Source organism: Pseudonaja textilis, chromosome 10 (genome assembly GCF_049901715.1).
Source record: "Pseudonaja textilis isolate UNSWEBS1 chromosome 10, rPseTex1.2, whole genome shotgun sequence".
Taxonomy (NCBI): Eukaryota; Metazoa; Chordata; class Lepidosauria; order Squamata; family Elapidae; genus Pseudonaja; species Pseudonaja textilis.
This window is the reverse complement of record NC_141999.1, coordinates 8,705,546-8,725,672: the sequence shown is the minus strand read 5'-3', so window position 1 is coordinate 8,725,672 and position 20,127 is coordinate 8,705,546. Positions and strand designations below refer to the sequence as shown.

At 43.8% G+C, this 20,127-nt stretch overlaps 1 protein-coding gene across 3 annotated transcripts; it reads left to right on the top strand.

The window, feature by feature from the left end:
• The first annotated feature begins 2,971 nt into the window (after window positions 1–2,971).
• Window positions 2,972–19,687, top strand: GALE (UDP-galactose-4-epimerase). 3 transcript variants are annotated; one of them, XM_087939617.1, is made up of 12 exons: window positions 3,062–3,080; window positions 5,848–5,929; window positions 13,399–13,525; window positions 14,697–14,812; window positions 15,983–16,096; window positions 16,745–16,921; window positions 17,013–17,126; window positions 17,226–17,292; window positions 18,098–18,183; window positions 18,467–18,544; window positions 18,724–18,838; window positions 19,023–19,687. In XM_087939617.1, exons 3-12 carry the CDS (start codon window positions 13,405–13,407, stop codon window positions 19,076–19,078), a joined length of 1,044 nt encoding a protein of 347 aa, XP_087795743.1. In that variant the 5' UTR covers window positions 3,062–3,080; window positions 5,848–5,929; window positions 13,399–13,404; the 3' UTR covers window positions 19,079–19,687. The 3 variants fall into 3 exon arrangements, with proteins under 3 accessions (XP_087795742.1, XP_087795743.1, XP_026558415.2); XM_087939616.1 differs by lacking the exon at window positions 5,848–5,929 and having other exon boundaries at window positions 2,972–3,080; XM_026702630.2 differs by lacking the exons at window positions 3,062–3,080; window positions 5,848–5,929 and having other exon boundaries at window positions 13,173–13,525.
• The last annotated feature ends 440 nt before the right edge of the window (window positions 19,688–20,127 follow it).

Genomic DNA, 20,127 nt, shown 5'->3' with positions numbered 1-20,127 from the left:
TAACCGTGAAGGAACAGAATTCGTAAAGAATCATTAAACAGTTTTGCTGTTACCTCTGTTTCATGTTTGTTTCCTTGGAACAAGGTTTGGGTCAGAACACTAGCTGGGGAATTCTGGGAGTTGAAGTCCACAGGCCTTAAAAGTAGTCAAGGCTGGACACCCTTGACAGCCGCTGATGGTATATCACTTGCTTTGCCACAAGTTAAGCAAGAATAAATTGTTTTCCTCTCTTCTCCCACATTTTTCTGTCCCAGCCATTCTAAATTCCAGCTAGCTTCTCTATCGACTTTGCTTGTCGGTAGCCAGCTGGGGAAAGTTACAAACGGTGATCATATACTCTTGGGACACTGCAACTGTCCCAAATGCATGCCGCTTGCCAAGAACCCAAATTCTGATTATCTGATTATGGGGATGCTGCAACAATAGTAAATAAGCCTCTTTTTTAGTACCGCTGTAACTTCAAATGGTCACTAAACAAACGGTTGTAAGTCAAGAACTAGCTGTCAACAATACAGAGCTGGCCACTAGACGGCAGTATACTCCAAAAGTTCACTGCTGATTTGAACCTATCCAAATACATTTAGGTTATTTAAATAACAAAACATTTAAATTAGGGCAGGTTATTTCAAAAAAAAATTTATACTTAACTCCTTTGTGGAGATAAAGTAATTGTTATTGTATTGCTCCGAAATACTGGTCGTGTTGATATATGAACTTAGGGAATGTTTGTCTAAAATGCTGAGGTATTAAAAGGTTAATACAACAGTTCTAGAGCCAAAATAAAGCCACATTTTGCATCCTGGCTTGTTTTAAACACTCTTTCAGAGCCCAGTTTGTAGTCATATGTAGGAAAAAACATGCTTCTACAAATCGAAACAAGGTACTGAAACAGCAATTAATTGTAAATAAGACTTCTCTGGACAATGAACTTTCCAAGTCAAGCAGTCTGAAGTGAAGTCAAAGATTTAGGATTGATTACAATGCCAATAAGGGAGTTACAAGGTTGTGGTTACTTAACAAGCCCAGATTATAAATAACTAGATTCCAAGTGTCACAATACACAATGCTGGGATTATTTACCAAGAGAGTAACAATAGCAATAGCACTTAGACTTATATACAGCTTCACAGAGTTTTACAGCCTTCTCTAGACAGTTTACAAAGTCAGCATATTTCCCCAACAATCTGAGTCCTCATTTTACCGACCTCGGAAGGATAGAAGGCTGAAGTCAACCTTGAGCAGCCCAGAATTGAACTGCTGACAGTCAGCAGCCTGCAATACTGCATTCTAACCACTGTGTCACCATGGCAGTAGCGTTTCTGTAAAACCTCTCTGCTGAGTATCCACAGTCATGATCAAACCTTGCTGGAAAGTTCAGCATCTTGCTGCTTGCTCAGAAGTCACACACTTTGGCAAGGTTCAGAGATCTTGGGAGAAATTCCTGGAGTGGAAGACTACCTAGCTTTGGCCCTGTCCACAGTCAAAGCATTGCACCTGAAGGGTTTTTCCATCCTGTTGTGACATAGGAAAAATAATGGTTATCATTCTCAAAACAGCTGTGCAAAAATGATTAAGATACTTTATCATATCTTCAGATACTTTCATTATGCATAAGTACCAAATGTATAGTACAGTATACAGAATGGATAGTATACATTTGTACTTTTGTTATGTGTTGAATTTTTGAAAAAAGGTTATTGAAAATAATTGCATTGCTGATAAGCAGTCTCTACATAGTTACCAGTACAACCACTTACAACCATTCATTTAGTCATCATCTGAAGATCCAATAGGACTGAAAAATGTTATTTACAATCAGTACTTGCATTTACAACCGTTCACAATCATGTGATCAGAATTCGAGTGCTTTGTATCTGGCATGTATTCATGATCGTTGCAGCATCCCAGGGTCATGTAATTACCATTTACAACTTTCCCAAATGGTTTTTATGAAGCAAAAGTCAGATTCTCTTAACATCCCTTCACAAAAAAGTTCATAGAATCAGATGCAACTCACTTCAGCCACCATGCAGAAATTCAGGCCCTGATTGTGGATGTAAACCGAGGACTACTGTAGGATGAAGTTTATGGATAGTTTATTATGATTCTTCCTTTCATATGTTTATGGCTCTTATTGCATGCCAAAACAACTAGATATAGGGACAGTTTTTTTCCCACTCATGCTATTACTGCGCTGAACACTTGATTCCCACAAAAAGATTAACTTTCTCTTTCTCATTCATGCGGGGTTTCCCAAAACTGAATGGGAAACTGAATGCCTTATTTAATTTATTTATATTTATTTATTATGTCAAGCATGTGTTGACAGATGTAAGTATAAACTTGATTATTAATACATGAAATGGGTGCAAATAAAAGGGAATGTTTGGACAGGGACAGTACGCCTATGCTTATGCATGCTCCTTACAGACCTCTTAGGAATGGGGTGAGGTCAACAGTAGACAGTAAGGCAAGGGTCTTCAAACTTGGGCAAGTTTAAGACTCCTGTGGACTTCAACTCCCAGAATTCCTGAGCTAACATGACTGGAGGAGGAATTCTGGGAGTTGAAGTCCACAAGTCTTAAAGCTGTCAAGTTGGAAGACCTCTGCTCTAAGGCTAAAGTTTTGGGGAAGAAACCACAGATTCAGGTAGTGCATTCCAGGCATGCACCACTCTGTTGCCTTGAACTATAAAACCACATATCGCAACTCAGAACTTTGCTGTTTTCTTCCGGGCTGAGAATCCCCATTTGCAACCTCCGGTTGGGGGGCGGGGGAAACCCTCTTCCTAAAACAGGATACAAAGACACTACAGCACTTTCCGGAACTCCCGGTAGCTCCAATCAAAGGATGCGTGGCAAATGGGGCACCTTTTTGGCTCTCGCCACGTTCCGTACCAAGGAGGGGGTGGGAACAAGGCGGGACCAAATGGGACACGTTTCCATGGGGAGGCAGCGGTACGCAGGCGCGCAACCCGCGGGGGCGTGGCCTAAAGGGGAGAGGAGGGAGCGGGGTCCGGGAGAAGCCCATAAAGGGGCGGCGACCTCGCTGCTTCGGAGGACTCAGAGCGGGAGATGCAGGTGAGGAGGAGGAGGAGGAGGGTGGTGGTGGTGCGGACTGAGTGGCGGGGCAGCGAGAGTGCGGCTGAACGTATGAATGGCGCCACCGGTTGGGTTGCAGTGCGGTGGGGTTGCCCGCAGAAATCCTGCCGCCCGGCTAAGAAGGGAGACGGTGGCAGGGGTGCGGGGAGGCCGTGCGGGTCTCCGCCTTGGCTGGCAAAGGTGGGTCGGAAAACGGGCAAGAAGGTTGCCCCGTTGCCCTTCTAGAGTACCAGGGTCTCCAACCTTGGCCACTTTAAGCCTGGAGGACTTCAACTCCCAGAATTCCCCAGCCAGCTTTGCTGGCTGGGGAATTCTGGGAGTTGAAGTCCTCCAGGCTTAAAGTGACCAAGGTTGGAGACCCCTAGTCTAGACGGCTCTTCAGCTCCAGGGAAGATCTGCCTGGCTCTTTTCAGGGAAGCGAGGAGTTCTCCCTCTCCCACCCAGCATCGACCACCCTGCCTTGGCTGGGAGGCAGGTATTTCAACCAGAAGGGGAAGGGCTGACGATGGATTTCTTTGGCTTTGGAGAAAACTTCCTGCACCTTGTATCCCCAGAACAAGTGTTTCTCTTGCTTGGCAGCTTGAACATGGGTGGATTTCAACTCCCAGAATTCCCAGCGTACCGTAGCCTAGCATACTCATGCTAGGGGATTCTGGGAGTTGACGTTCCCCATGTTCATCTGAAAAGGTGGAGAAAGACTGCTCTAGTCTAGAAGGAAGAAGGAAAATGCAGCATCTTTAGCCTGGTAGGCAGGCAGAAACTAGATGAAGTTTGAGGAAGTGCAAAAGTTTGCTTGTTCAAATTCCTAAAAAGCAAAGTTTTGTTTTGGTTTTTTTTAAATCGAGATCAACCGCTGGGGATTATGAGAATGTATGCTTGTCTTGGCAATAATGCCTAAGAGTTTCCCTGTTATAGACACCTTCTGTATATATATATATATATATAATTTCCCAGCCCAGGCATGGGCCATTTCATAGCTGAAATAGTTTCACACACACACACATACAAAAAGCTTCTTGCTGAAAACAGGACTTTCCACATTTCAAATGCCAGTTTGAGATGGGACATTCTGCACATTCTTATAAGTCGGTGATATATCTATTGGACCTACAACAACAGCTCCACCCCGTCTCACTACTTGGAGTGTCCAAGCAGACACTCAGGCAGGGCAGAGCTTATGGTGCAAAGATGCTTCTATCATTTTGACCCTCCTATCGACATTTTGGCAGTTCTGTGAATTCATGGTACATGTCTACTACTACCTGCCTGAAATCTGTTCCAAGTCTGAGCAATCAGGCTATCCAATGTCCCAACGCTGGTTTGTTTTTTTTTGTTTTTTTCAAGACAGCTGGACTTGGTTTTTCCTTAAAGATGTTTCACTTCTCAAAGAACTTTCTTCAGTACTGAACTGAAGAACCTTCTTGAATGAGGACTAAAGTTTCTTGGATGAGAAGCGAAGCATCTTCAAGGAAAACAGAGTCCAGTTGTCTTTTTGGGGGAAAAAAAAGCACTTTTGGGACAACTTTGACCTGGATGACTGAGAATCTCCATAGACAATCTATTCGGTACTGGAGGAAGAGGACAGATAGTAATCTCAACAGTGATTTGTTTTTCTCTTGGAAGGACTGAATGGAAGCTGTTATTTTACATGGAGAAAATGTAAAGAAATTGTCTTTTGAGCAATGTCTTGAATAGCCCCCATTGATCATTTGACCGTTTCAGTATGAAGAGAGCTCAGCAGGTTGATTTGGCACTCTGCTCTGTTTGAGGGGATGCAGTAGGATACGATTTATTGTGGTTTACTTTTCTCAGTAGAGCTCTTGCATTCCTGAAGAGCACCGCACAGAAAAAAAGAACAATATAACAATCTGTTGATTGGCCAAAGGCTGTAATAAAAATTTTATTCAGTATAACTGTCTGCAATAAAAGCAGTCTACTGAGAAAAAAAAAACTCACTATAAAGCATAAAAAGAAAACGATGGAAAAAGCAATATTTGATTGGGTGCAATTAATTTGAAAAGCAGTATGGCCCTGCAATGTTTTGAGTGAATCAGCTTGCCATTAGTTGTCATTTATAAATAGACTGGGAGGGAAGAATACACAGTTGGCAGAAAGTTCCAGCTGCTTAAATTTCAGTTGCATATTAGTAGATACCACTTTTTCCAGTAAATGTTGTATTCCAACAAACTTCACGTATTGTAAATTGCTTTTGGTTGACATGATTGTTATCTAAATGGACCATGATTTGTAAGGTTCACCTAATGTGTTAAGAATAGGCAGTCTGTAGCACATAGGGAGATCACCGCATCCCATCCTCCCCTTATTCAAGTGAAGGGCTAATGTTTAGTACAATTTATTTTTGTTGCAGTAAGGATAAATATTGCAGTGGGAGGCTCTGGAGGGAAACTACTCCAATTCCACTATTAATCCCCTCCCTAAATTCCTCCCCTTCACCAACCAAATGATGCAGCCAGAAATCAGCCAGTTTCTCAGCAAATGTATTTGAGGGTGTAGGGAGGCAGTCCCATTCTCACTCTTAAAAACCTGAAAGACGAGTCAGAAGAGATAAATAACCATCGTGTCAGGGTTCTGACGGATACCCTAATTAAACCATGAGCCTAGAGCCAATTTTCAAAAGAAATACAGTTATTTATTAGGAGCAACATGTCTGCAGGTACCCAAGTGAAGTCAGCTTTGCCTCACTATTTATGGCTCAACTATGACCCTGTTTCCCCCCTCCCCCCAGGGTGTGTCATAAATCACATTCTCCAACGGAGCACCTTTGAGGGCTGTAGAGATCACGCCTCTGGAATACAGCCTTGAGAAAGGTATGCATGGAATGTGCCTCTGGCCTTAATGCTGCTTCACCAGTTCTCCCCCCATCCCCCTCTCTCCCCCCTCTCCTTCCCATGGCAACTCGATAGCCAGCCAGGAATGCTTTACGAGTTAACATGTCCCTCCCTGTTTAGCAATTTCACCTGCAAATCTCGAGCCGCTTGTGGGAGACAGTTGTAGCTTAGTTGTGGGGAAGCTGCCCAACCCTGGGTTAAGTGAAAACCAAGTGAATCCCATAATGGGCTGAGTCGAGCAATGCACCCCTATAGGTCCAATAGAAATGCTACCGACTTGCGAGAGTGCGCAAAATGTCCCTGCTCAAACTGTTGCATGTGAAATGTGGGAGGTCTTGTTTTCAGCAAGATACTTTTGTGTGTGTGAAATTATTTTAGATATAAAATGGTATGTTTTGCACACTTATTCATGTGGATTGACCTGATAAAGGGGCAAACATTTGTCACATATTGTTGAAAAAGAGCCACAGCAAAATGACAATTGTAGTTAATATGCCCAAAGCTAAAAATCATAAGGAAGGAAAATTTGGCAAGTGGAAGATTTCTTGATCCTCCATCACCAATTCCTGGTTGCTAATTTCTTGCACTTGGGTTCATGCATTTACCTAAGCAGAAGTATCAAAGTTGCTTTGGCTCTAAAGTCCCTCATGGATTCCCCAGGATTGTTACATTATAGAGTGACAAACTGGAGAAATGTTTTTAAATTGATGGAATAGTAATAAGTCCTCTATTTAACTTCACTATCAATGAAATGCAATCAAATTTCATTTTGGACCCATCTTACTACTTTTTGGAGAATAGTTCTCAGCAATGTTCAAACGGATACTACAAATTTGTTCCAAAAAAAAAAAAAAAAATCTGAATCCCTGTGTTGAATGATAGTTGTTTTAACTATGGTTTGTGAACAAGCCACTGTCGGCCAGATTCACTATCAAGCTTGCTTTAAAACTTGCTTTAAAAATAGACTAACTTGCTTCACCTGATACATTGGACTACAGGTGAGCCAATCCTATTATAAGGTCTCCTTGCGTATTAAGGAATTTGTTCTGTACCAGTTCCGGTTGGGCAGGTCTCAGCTTTGATGGATAAAACAAAGAAGCAACGTCATCCTGCCCCTTTGCTAAGGTATTCTGATTCAGGCAAATGGCCCAGGTGTGGACAAGGTGTTGCCAACTTGGCTCTGCAACTGCATGCTTGATTATGGGTTGGCCTGTTCTGCCCACGTGGAACTGGCTGCAGGAAGTGCAGCCCAGCTCAGATCTCTTCTCCCAGTGGGTGAACGTTTTTGTCACCCCATTGCACCAGTCATACCAAGTGTTCAGCTTCCTGGTTTTTAATATCTCTGAGTAAATAGTGAATAATCACTACATCCTGAACCAGGTTGGCTTTTAGCCAAGTAAAAGGTTGGCGATGAAGGAAGAAAGTGAACTGCTGCAGATCCTTTTTTAAAAAATCCCTTCTATACCTTGCTAGCAGCATGGGAGCCAAATAGCCAGGATTTATTTTTTATTTTTTGCTCTAATCCAGAGGTCTCCAAACTTGGCAACTTTAAGACTTGTGGACTTCAACTCCCAGAATTCCTCAGCCAGCTTTGGAGTTGAAGTCCACAAGTCTTAAAGTTGCCAAGTTTGGGGACCCCCTGCTCTAAACGAACACATTTCATAAATACCTGACAAGCTGGAACTAAAGATTGGACCTTAGATTCCCCAACCCTCCCACTCCTGCTAGTTCCACTTGCTAAAGATTTGCAAGGGAGACCAGTGTGAAAGGGTGACAGAAACCAAACCAGGGAATCAAAATATTTTTTAAGAATGAGGACAAGGAAGACGCAGCCGTTTCCAGGAGGACTCACACTCTCCGCTTTCTCCTCGAAGACAGGTTTATTTGCCAGAGGCAGCAGATCTAAAGCAAGCAAAATTGGAGTGACAGCATGATTTTGGCCCAGCCAAAGTGTGTTGATGGGTGGAGGAGCAAGTGAGAGCCAGACAGATGGCTTGTTCCTCTTGAGAAAAGGCAGAAAAGGAAAGCACTGCAACTGCAAATAGTGCTCCGAGCTTCTGTTTTGGCCAAGGCCTCAACCTTGACCACTTTAAAATGCCTGGACTTCAAGTGCTGCATGCTGGCCAGGGAATTCTGGGAGTTGAAGTCCATACGTCTTAAAGTGACCAAGGCGGAGAAACACTGTTCTAGAGCAAAGGTCTCCAAACTTGGCAATTTTAAGACTTGTGGACTTCCAACTCCCAGAATTCTCCAACCAGCATAGCTGGATGAGGAATTCTGGGTGTTGAAGTCCACAAGTCTTAAAGTTGCCAAGTTTAGGGGCCTCTGTTCTAGAAGAAGGAAATGGTATCCTACCCTCCATTCCTTTCAGCCTGCAGTCTACCTCGGGTGTCAACAACACCCGGTCCATGGACCGGCAGTGGGTCATGGCATGCCGGAAACCGATCCGCGCAAATAAGCGAAACCCCATTCATGGGATGCAGGCAGCACGCAAAACCACGTCTCCTCCGATCCACAGAAAAACCTCTCTCCATGGAACCAGTTCCTAGTGCCCAAAAGGTTGGGGGCCACTGATTTGAGTAGTTAAAAGTGAGTGAAAGAAGCACTGGAAGGATGAGGCCTCAATCTGGTTCTGCATGCAGAGAAACAGTTGTGCTTGGTACCGTTTTTTGTACTGGAAATTGCGCCAACCTTTGAGTCGGAAGAAGAGAGGAGCTTTGACGCAGCTTCAGATCATTCTTTGCTGCAAGAATGATCTGAAGCTGTGTTTGAGTTCTTGTTAATGGCCTTTGGACAGCTAAGTAGAGTTGAAGGAGCAAAAGTCAGAGGGAGAGTATTAATGAGAAATTGAGAGTTAAGAAATAAGGAGCGGGAAAGCTACGGGAGACTCTTGAAAGCAAGAATGAGGAGCTGAGGCTGGATCCCACAAACAAGTATATTTTATAGATAGGCAAACTAAGATGTTAGGGAAAACGGATCAGCCACCTCTGGCTGCTGAGATATACTGGGTGTTTCAGATAGTTGAAGTTGAGTCTGAGTCTGAAACCAGGATCAAGCCTAAAACTTTGACCGGCATTCAAACGGTGGGTGGGTGTTTCAAGATGAATGTCTTCCTTGTGGCTCTGGGCACACAGACTCTCTCTTCATTGCCCTTTGGGGTGGGCAGTTCTGTCCAGGTGGCCCTCCACTCCCGCTTCTCAGCAGCTCTTCTGAGTCCAGTTCTTCTCTTCCTGTCAAAACCTCAACCTCGTCATTTTCAGACTGAAGTGCGTCTGTTTTCACAAAATATTATATTTTCAGGGACTGGAAAATAAATAGCAATAGGCTCCTGGAACAGAAAGACAGAAACTTTTCTGTGTAAAGAGAGTGGCTCTGTCCATGACTGAGCATGGAAGGGAGGAGAAGCTGGCAAAGACATGGTTTTAGGGAAAGAACTACAACATTCCTAGGTTAAGTGTGATTTTGACAACCCAGTCTGAGAAGCGTCAGCTTTCTCCTGCTCCCCCAGAGATATTTAGATAAGCTGGATTTGAGTTCTCAGTCTAAATTCTGGAACACAAGCAACTCTCCGCCTGCTACATATCTGCTAGGGAGGGAGGGATGTCAGTGTGAAAGATCAGAAGCCAGACCAGGAAATTAAAACTTTAAAAAAATATGACAACAGAAAGGACACTGGTGTTTACAGAAGGATTAGATCTCCCTGGTTTCTCCTGAAAATATTTTTACAGGATAAGAGAGTTGGAAGGGTCGTGGAGGGTCTTGTAGTCCAACCTGCTGCTCAAGCAGGAGACCTTATACCAGCGGTCCCCAACCTTTGGGGTACCAGGGACTGGTTCCACGGAGAGAGGCTTTTCCGTGGACTGGAGGAGGCGTGGTTTTGTGTGCTGCCTGCATCCCACTGATGGGGCTTCGCTTGTTCGTGCAACCCAGTTTCTGGCATGCCACAGCCTGGAGGTTGCAGGACTCCTGCCCTATTCAGACAAATGGTTGTCCAGTCTCTTCTTTAAAACTTCCAGTGTTGGAGCATTCACAACCTCTGGAGGCAAATTGTTCTGCTGATTAATTGTTCTAACTGTCAGGAAATATCTATCCCAGAACACTTAAGTGATCTGGTGTCTGAATCATGGGCTGTGGCAATTTCCTTCCCTGGCAATAAGGACACCAAATGAAAAAAATGGGAAGGAGATCGGTGGGTGGAAGAGTTGTCTGTTTCTATTCCTTTTTTCTTATTTATCACAGTCTCATAACAAAACATATCTTGGTTACTGAATTAACCCATTTTCTGGGTCTGTAATCAAATGGGCTAGGCTCACAGTGGGTTCTGAACTCAAAAAAAAAAAGGCTAACCAAGATAAAGCATGTTGTACGAATGTAGCCAGTAGATCTGTAACTGCTTATGTTGAATTGTGCAAATGCAAACAATACCAGTTTGTTAGATGAGCTCTATAAATGCTTATGAACATCTGGCAAGCAGGACTTTTATGGAGACTGACATTAATTAGACAGGGTGGGGAATTTAATTCATGCTCAGTGGTTGGCTTACTTTTTGCCAAGAACTCCAGCGCAAGGAAATACTTATTAAGTCTGATTGATGACAAAGAGGGAAGGATTCTATTATAGAAAGCTTATTCTTGGGCAGCTTATATTACTTGCATAAACCACATTTTTCTTTCTTTTTCCAACCAAGATCAATATTGATTCCGCAAACTTTGAGGGTAAAAATGATTATAGCAATAGCCCTTAATTTTGTATACTTCTTCGTACTGTTTTACAGCCCTCTCTAAGTGGTTTACTGAGTCAGCATCTTGCCCCCAACTATGTGGGTCTCTGTTTTTACCGACCTCGGAAGGATGTAAGGCTGACTCAGCCTTGAGCCAGTCAGGATCGAACTACTAGAGTGAGCAGTGAGTTAGCCTGCAATACTGCATTCTAACCACTGGGCCACCATGACTCTTAGAAGATATAGAGGTGTCATTTCTTTTTGAGGAAGAAATGTAGGAATGGAGGGTATATAAAAGGGGCTTCCTATGCTGTTAAAATGCTTCAAATTTGATTTGGTAGTTTCACAACAGCTTTGCAAGGTGGAAACAAATACACTGCTCAAAAAAATAAAGGGAACACAAAAATAAGACATCCTAGATCTGAATGAATGAAATATTCTTATTAAATACTTTGTTCATTACATAGTTGAATGTGCTGACAACAATCACACAAAAATTATCAATGGAAATCAAATTTAGCAACCCATGGAGGTCTGGATTTGGAGTTACACTCAAAATTAAAGTGGAAAAAAACACTACAGGCTGATCCAACTTTGATGTAATGTCCTTAAAACAAGTCAAAATGACGCTCAGTAGTGTGTGTGTGTAGCCTCCACATGCCTGTATGACCTCCCTACAACGCCTGGGCATGCTCCTGATGAGGTGGCAGATGGTCTCCTGTGGGATCAACTCCCATACCTAAACTAAAGCATCCCCCAACTCCTGGACAGTCTGTGGTGCAACGTGGCGTTGGTGGATGGAGCGAGACATGATGTCCCAGATGTGCTCAATTGGATTCAGGTCTGGGGAACGGGCGGGCCAGTCCATTGCATCAATGCCTTCATCTTGCAGGAACTGCTGACACACTCCAGCCACATGAGGTCTAGCATTGTCTTGCATTAGAAGGAACCCAGGGCCAACCGCACCAGCTTATGGTCTCACAAGGGGTCTGAGGATCTCATCTTGGTACCTAATGGCAGTCAGGCTACCTCTGGCAAGCACATGGAGGGCTGTGCAGCCCCCTAAAGAAGTGCCACCCCACACCATTACTGACCCACTGCCAAACCGGTCATGCTGGAGGATGTTGCAGGCAGCAGAACGTTCTCCACGGTGTCTCCAGACCCTGTCACATCTGTCACATGTGCTCAGTGTGAACCTGCTTTCATCTGTGAAGAGCACAGGGCGCCAGTGGCGAATTTGCCAATCTTGGTGTTCTCTGGCAAATGCCAAACATCCTGCACGGTGTTGGGCTGTAAGCACAACCCCTACCTGTGGACGTCGGGCCCTCATACCACCCTCATGGCGTCTGTTTCTGATTGTTTGAGCAGCCACATGCACATTTGTGGCCCGCTGGAGGTCATTTTGCAGGGCTCTGGCAGTGCTCCTCCTGTCCCTCCTTGCACAAAGGCAGAGGTAGCGGTCCTGATGCTGGGTTGTTGCCCTCCTATGGCCTCCTCCACGTCTCCTGATGTACTGGCCTGTCTCCTGGTAGCGCCTCTGTGCTCTGGACACTACGCTGACAGACACAGCAAACCTTCTTGCCACAGCTCGCATTGATGTGCCATTCTGGATGAGCTGCCCTACCTGAGCCACTTGTGTGGGTTGTAGACTCCGTCTCATGCTACCACTAGAGTGAAAGCACCGCCAGCATTCAAAAGCGACCAAACCATCAGCCAGAAAGCATAGGAACTGAGAAGTGGTCTGCGGTCACGACCTGCAGAACCATCCTTTATTGGGGATGTCTTGCTAACTGCCTATGCTTTCCACCTGCTGTCTATTCCATTTGCACAACAGCATGTGAAATTGATTGTCAATCAGCGTTGCTACCTAAGTGGACAGTTTGATTTCACAGAAGTGTGACTGACTTGGAGTTACATTGTGTTGTTTAAATGTTCCCTGTATTTATTTTTTGAGCAGTGTATATTTGACAGAGACTGTTCAGAGCTTAGTAAACATGTAATTCTCACTTCTGCAGAGCTAGGGCCCTTGCGATCTCTTTGGTATTCCTGCTACTCAGGCTGCCCAATCCTTTTGCTTCCATGTAAACCCGCCTTGCTCACTACTAAACTGTCTCCAGGCACCACCCCCATTTTCCAGACTGCCTTGGTCCAGTTTTTTACCTGCCTTTAGCCTAGGATCAACATTTGTGAATTCTGACAGAATGCTTAGCCTTTTAGTTTTGAGTGACTTCTCTCAGGAAGGTTTCTATTGGCACCGAATCTGACCAAGAAAATAGATGCTGGAAACAGGCATTGTTGCTTCTACCCATTTTAGTGCCCTCCGGACTTGTTGAAACCACACACCCCAGAAAACCAATCTAGAGATTTGGAATGTTCATTCTGCGTTCCCCAAACATCTGGAGTGTTCCAGGTTGGCCTAAATCAGACCTGGGCATTTTATGGGCCCTGGGCCACATTTAGCCCTTTGGCTGTCCTTATCCGGCCTGCATGGGTTGCTTTTATTTTGAAGCTGTTATTTTTTCTTCAATTTATATATGTTGCATGCATGCTTGCCTATGTACCTTCATAGTCCTATTGGCTCAGGTCTCCATAACAGTCCTAGTTTCTCATGTGGTCTCTTGGGAAAATGAATTGTGCATCCTGGCCGCAGTTCTTCATAATACACTTGTTCTTCCCAGAAAAAAACCAGTTCTTCTCTTCATCCAAAGATTTTTCTGTTTCTCTTCAGAAGACCATGTCGGAAAAGATCCTTGTGACTGGTGGAGCTGGCTATATAGGGAGCCACTGTGTTCTGGAACTGGTTGAGGCTGGCTATACCCCAGTAGTTATCGATAACTTCCACAATGCCATCCGAGGTAAGGGCGGTATCCAGGAGCTGATTGATGCAAAATTTGCATCCAAGGCTGTTGTTTTCCACTTAGCACAGAGGTCTCCAGACTTGGTAACTTTAAGACTATGCTGGGCTGCGGAATTCTGGGAGTTGAAGTCCACAAGTCTTAAAGTTATGGTGAAATGCCTGGTTTTGTAGGCAGACTGTTCCAACAACTGCTTGCTTGAACCAGTGACTCAATTCAGGCCTTATTCTAAGCCATGTTTATCATCATGGGTTACTTTACAGATAATAAGTTAGTCATAAACCATGGTTTTATAAACAAGTGGTTTTATAACACACACTACACCAGAATCAAATAAACCCCAGTGTGTAAGTTGCATCCATCTTGCAAATTATGGCTGGGTCTATCAACTAAGCTAAATAAATGTGGCTTAGTTGGAGTGAGGAGCCAACAATGTTGCCTTCCCCACTGATTCTCATAGGCAAAGCGCTATTTCACTTTCGCCTCAGGGTGGCACTGAAACATCGGCCAAACCCTCATCTTAATATCCTTTACTGACCTCTTAAAATACTGTCAGAAAGGCCCAGGTTCTAGTCCTGCTCTCATTTCCTACTCAGATAGCCACTGGGATGAAAGTGGAGGGAGTATTTATGATGGAATGACTTAACAGTCCTGGGAAAAGTGAAAGATATTACAGGAAGATGGAGGACCATTGCAAAAGTCAAGTTCAGGGGGAGGAAAGTGAATGCAAACAAGAGACTCCATCTTGGTTATGCTGGTTATAAGTTGAGCTGGACGATTGCTGTGGTGGGCTTTCAAGGTTCTCTTACAAATAAGCACTGAAGATCCTTCAGAAATACAGAGGATTGTTTCTTGAGTTTGCTTTTCTTAAAGGCCTTGACAGTACCAAAGCATTTCTGAGTAAATGGAAGAGAGAAAAGGCATATCTGGCTGTTCCCAGGGCGGGGTGGGAGATGTTTGGCTTATGTGATGGGAAGCAGGAATGATGGAGATCAGAATGTTTTCAGTCAAAAGCGAGAACAGCCCTAAGGTCCAAAGGAGCATCCTTCCAGGCTAAGGGCTTGGGGAGGGGAGGCTTTCTTACCCTCTTCTCCCTAAAGAGGGCAGCAACAGACTGGCATGAGGCCGAGTCCATCCGGCATCGTGTCAAAAACACTAATTCACTCTGCAGGAGAAAATAGGGTGCCAGAGAGTATTCAGCGTGTGATGGAGATTGTGGGAAAGGAGATCCCATTCCAAGAACTGGATGTTCTTGATGAGGGAGCCCTTCAGGAGCTCTTCAAAAAGGTAAGATATCTCTAATCTGATGGTTTCACTTTCCCTTTTCACTGTACCAATTATGAAACTGGCTCAGCTTCTGCAAGTAAGCTGAGTTTTTGCTACTGAGCAGCATCACCAACTTTGCCTAAGGAGAAGGCTCATCTGCCTTTTCCTATCCGGTTGCCTCCCTCCCTTTTTGGTTCCTCACCCCATCAATCTTGGGCAGGGTTCCTTCAAACTTGGCAGCTTTTAAGACTTGTGGACTTCAACTCCCAGAATCCCCCTTCCTCCAGTCATGTTAGCTCAGGAATTCTGAGAGTTGAAGTCCACAAGTCTTAAAGCTGCCAAGTTTGAAGAGTCTTGATCTTGGGAGAGATTTGGTACTGCCCAAGGAAATTCTGCAAATTCTCCAGAATTCTGCATCAATGGTGCATCAATTTTATCATGACTATATTGACTTCTAGTATACCTGGTTGTGCTGAAAAACTGCAGGAAAAAACTCTCAGTCCATTCTTGTTGGGGGGATATCTCTGCTCTGAGGACATGGAGGTTAAAGCTTTGGCTTGTAACCGTATGAAGAATTTTATAAGTGATTTTTGCATCGTCAATTCAGTTGAGTCATCTGAATTGGCCTTTTCCCAAAAAACGGGCAAAGACAAAGGGGCAAAGACTCCAGTGTGTTTTTGTGCTCTGTGAGCAGCCATCAGAATGGAATGGGCAGTCTGTGGGTCACACAGATTCGTAGGCACAATGTTGGTGGCCCTGGAGTTCAAAATTGTACTTCTGAAATTCAGCAGGAAAATGAATGCTTCTCATTTGTAGAATGTTTTCTTCCGTCTCGAGTTTCTTTTTTCCTTTGTGAGACTTTTAAAGATGGGCATGGGAGCAGAAAAACCAATGAGACACAAATACTTCCAAACTCTTGAAAAACAGTAGCCTCAGATAATGTTGTGGGGTTGTTTTGGTGATTCTTTGGAGATGGAATGTAGTCACCATATAGGCCACGTATTCAATAATCATTCTGATCCAGGCTTCACATGTTTGCCTTCTCAGTTTAGACCACCCTAAAGTAATTTAATGGAAAAGTGGGCTTAAAAGTTAAATATCCATTAATGAGAAAAAAGAAACCCACAATGAAGGTGAACTTTGATCCGAGTAACAACAGTAACATCATTTTGGTCCTCCTTCCATTTCCAGCATCACTTTTCTGCAGTGATACATTTTGCGGGTCTTAAGGCCGTTGGAGAATCAGTCCAGATGCCACTGGAATATTACAAGGTGAATCTGACAGGGACCATCCGGTTGTTAGAGGTGAGTTTCCGTTATGCAAGATTATAATGAACGTTTAGCTATAGAGAGTCAATAGAAGATGGTTGTGGGGAAGGGGCTCCCACTCAGCCACCAGCAAATGTATCTGAGAAGAGCAAAATAAATAAATAAATCAGAATTTATACTAGGGTTTGGGTGGCCATTTTTACCAATCTGCAGATCAGACCATCTTGGGCTCAAATGTTGATAGGCCAGAATCTCTTGATCTGAAGTTGAAATCCTGAAACTGTTAGCGCGCTATACAGCAGCATCTTGAAAGTGTTTAGCAGAGCCTTCCCAAATTCTCCAAATTTGTTGGACTTCAGCTTCTTTAGACAAGTAGTACACGGCTGAAGAATGTGGGAAATGGCTTCCAAGACATCTAGAAGCTGTCCAGTTGGGGATCAACTAGTATATGCCCTTTTAAGGCCATCTTGGATGCTAACACAAGACCCCATACCCCAAAACCATAGCATAAAGTATCCTCTCATTAAGCACTGGGATGGGAACGTCAGTTTCACCAGTCTTCATCCAGTCATGCTGGCCTGGATACAGCAAGGGCAAGGAATATTGTCCCCGTTGCCAGATTTATCTGCTGCCCCTGACCCAATTCAGAATCTAGCTCATCTGTCCTTTTCTTTTGCCTCTTAGACCATGAAAGCCCACGGAGTCAGGAACATCGTGTTCAGCAGTTCAGCCACAGTCTATGGCGACCCTGTTTACCTCCCTCTTGATGAGAAGCACCCGGTCGGCAGCTGCACCAACCCCTACGGCAAATCCAAGTATTTCATTGAAGAGATTATTCAAGATTTGTGCAAGGCGGAACCAGTAAGAGATCAACAGTGCACCTTAATTTCCTTTTAGTCTGCTCTGTCCCACCAGATTTTTTCATCCTAGGATTGTTCTTTTTTCATCCTAGGACTGGAACGCTGTTCTCTTGCGATATTTTAACCCTATTGGAGCTCACAAGTCCGGAAAAATTGGAGAAGACCCCCAGGGCATCCCAAACAACCTGATGCCTTACGTTGCCCAGGTATACAGATCTTAAAAGAGTTTGTGCTGCTCCATCAGCTGCACTAAGATTTTCTGAGTTTACTTTTTCATTTTCCCTCCCATCTTCTGCCTGTTCCAGGTAGCTGTGGGGCGCAGAGAGCATCTGAACGTCTTTGGGAATGATTATGACACAGTGGATGGGACAGGTGCGTGGGGCTCAGTATCATCCAAACTATAAAATGAAGACCCCCACTTCAAAAACAAAAAAGAAAAAGGCTGAGTGGAGAAGCTCAATGGAAAAAAGAAGCATAGCAAGTTACAATCTGGAACTTTCCCCCAAGGAAGATGTGAATCTATTGTCCACCAATTCTTCTGAAACCAGTACTTACTTTCTTGCCATCTTAAACCAGGGCTAAGCACCTCTAGGAAGTCAGGCATCTCTGCTTCATATACATATTTTTAAAAACATAATCTTAATAACCCAAGACTCAAGATTCCGTTATCACCTTCTGAGACATTCCAGGACTTAATACCAGAAGATTTAACAATCCCACAAAATTTCAAGTGCTTTATAAAAGTAAATTTATTTGGGGTTGAATGGTTGCGAGTGTCATTTATGGCAACATTTTAGGAAAGTGTAAAACACTTTCCTGGTAGAATTACTTGATGGTAAACTACTAGTTAAAGGGACAATGAAATGTACATGGGCTGGATTAAAATGGAACTAGGTATATTCACCTCCTGGGTCTCAAATACTGATTTTCTTTGCTGGGAACTGAGACTTACTACACAGCCCCTCCAGGCCTCAAGAAATAGACCAGCAGTTCTGGTTGAGCAGAATCCCTAAATGGCTTGGAAAAGAGACACTATTAATGCCACCCCTGGCCAAATGTGCAAAATGTCTTCTGTTATATTGTATTGTGTGTATTTGAATGCACATCTTCTAAAGTTGTGGAAATACATGTGCACCAGCTGGGTGAACAGAACATTGACAGACTGTCCTCTTGACAGGCATTCGGGATTATATCCATGTAACTGATCTGGCAAAGGGCCATATTGCAGCCTTGCAGAAGCTCAAGGAGAACTGTGGATGCAAGGTAAGGATGTTCTTTATAAAAGTGTCCATCCTTTGAAAAGGAGAATGCCCTGCTTAGGTCAAAGGGCTTCTTCGTAGTCATTATTTTTCTTTATTTCATTTCTGAATGATCTTACAACGCAGGAGGATACCAAACTTGATAGCTTTAAATCAGATGCACCCTCTGCATCCGCCTGCTAGATCCACACTGAAAATAAGTTGGTGTATCACGTATTTAAGGTCTCCTCCCCCTCTAACAAAGGAGCATAGAATAATATGAGCAAAAAAAAATTGCATTCTTACAGATTTACAACCTTGGGACTGGTGTTGGCTACTCGGTCTTGCAGATGGTCAAAGCCATGGAGAAGGCATCTGGGAGACAGGTAGGCTGACAGCCAATATGGGGGTCTCCTACGCCAAGACTTAAAAATCCGCCATCCGCTCTGCTAGGTTTTATGATCAGCCTGGGACCTAACCTCAAGCAGTCTCTCACTTGGCATCTTAGCAACCGTATCCAACTCATTTCCCAGAAATGTAAAGGCAGGCTATTTATTTATTTTAGATAAACTACAAGATTGTTGAACGCCGAGAAGGGGACGTAGCCTCTTGTTATGCAAACCCTGGTTTAGCTGAGCAGGAGCTGGCTTGGAAAGCTATCTTTGGCCTGGACAAAATGTGTAAGTAGAAACTTTCTGCTTGCTGCTCATCTTTCAAGGAACATTTTGCGCTCCTCCTTCCCCCCCCCCAAGAACAAAATGGCCATCTACCCTTCCCGGTACGTTTTGATACCTACCTAAAGGCAAGCTGCTGGACCCTCACTGTTCCTCTCTCTACTCTCCTTCCTCTTCCTCTTGTTTTCAGGTGAGGACTTATGGCGGTGGCAGTCACAGAATCCCACCGGTTTCAGCAAGAACTAGGAGATGGAAGATGTTGCCTGTTCTTCTCATGCAACCACTAGCACATTGGTGAAGACCCAAGGGCTGACCAGTTTTGAAAAAGGAAGATGGTCCATGCTCATTTCTTCTTTCCTTTTTGGAGCCGACTCACCACGCCAGAAGAGGATGCCATTGCCCTCTTAAGTGGCCTGGTTCTCTTCTCTTCATCCCATCTCTCTGCCAGAAACTCAAGAGCCTTTTTACCGACTGAGGCAACGTCTTTTTTACTGAATGAGGAGCAACGGGACACCTAGCTGGATGTCACAGGAGGACAAAATCTAAATGTTTCCCTAGAAGCCTGGTTGGTTTTAGGGGAACTTAATCCACAACTCTTTGGGTTTTTTGGCTTCAAGAGATGAGAGCTGCTTGGGGTTAAGAGTGCAAGATTTCAGAGACCTGGTTCTTTCATTTGAGCGGAAGAGCCAGGGTAAAAAAACTAAGCCTGAGGCGGGTAAAGTGGGTTTTGTCATTATCTCCATTTCTTTTTATAAATTATAAACTGTACTTTTTTTTTGAGCAAAATAATAATGGAAGTATCTCTTTTAAGTTGCACACTGTAAATTTTAACATTGATCAGACTATAATCCAAAACCTGTTGGGCTTGTTGATCTCTAAAACAGACATCACAGATTCTTAGTGAAGTTTTCAATTCTTCTGGATAGTGATATAACTAAAGGTACTGCATGCAATGAAGTTTCTAACATCTTGAAAAGAGATGCTCCCACCAATAGCTTTAAGATTGTAAATTGAGAAAAAGCAGAAGAGCATAATAGTCTGACAGCAATGTAGGTAAACAGTATAGTCCTCCAGTTGTGACCATAATGGAGCTTCTCATCATAGTAGTAATTTCTGACAGTCATAAAGCATCAATTTTATTACTTTTGTGGTTATTAAGTAAATATTGTGGTCCTTAGGTGGACCAGTAGTTCACTATGGGCAGTTTTCCTGAAAGCCATCATGAAATGAGGCTGTGTGACCTAGGGACGTTGCAGGCAGCCGTAAATGTGGCCCAGTTGCTGAGCACCTGAAGT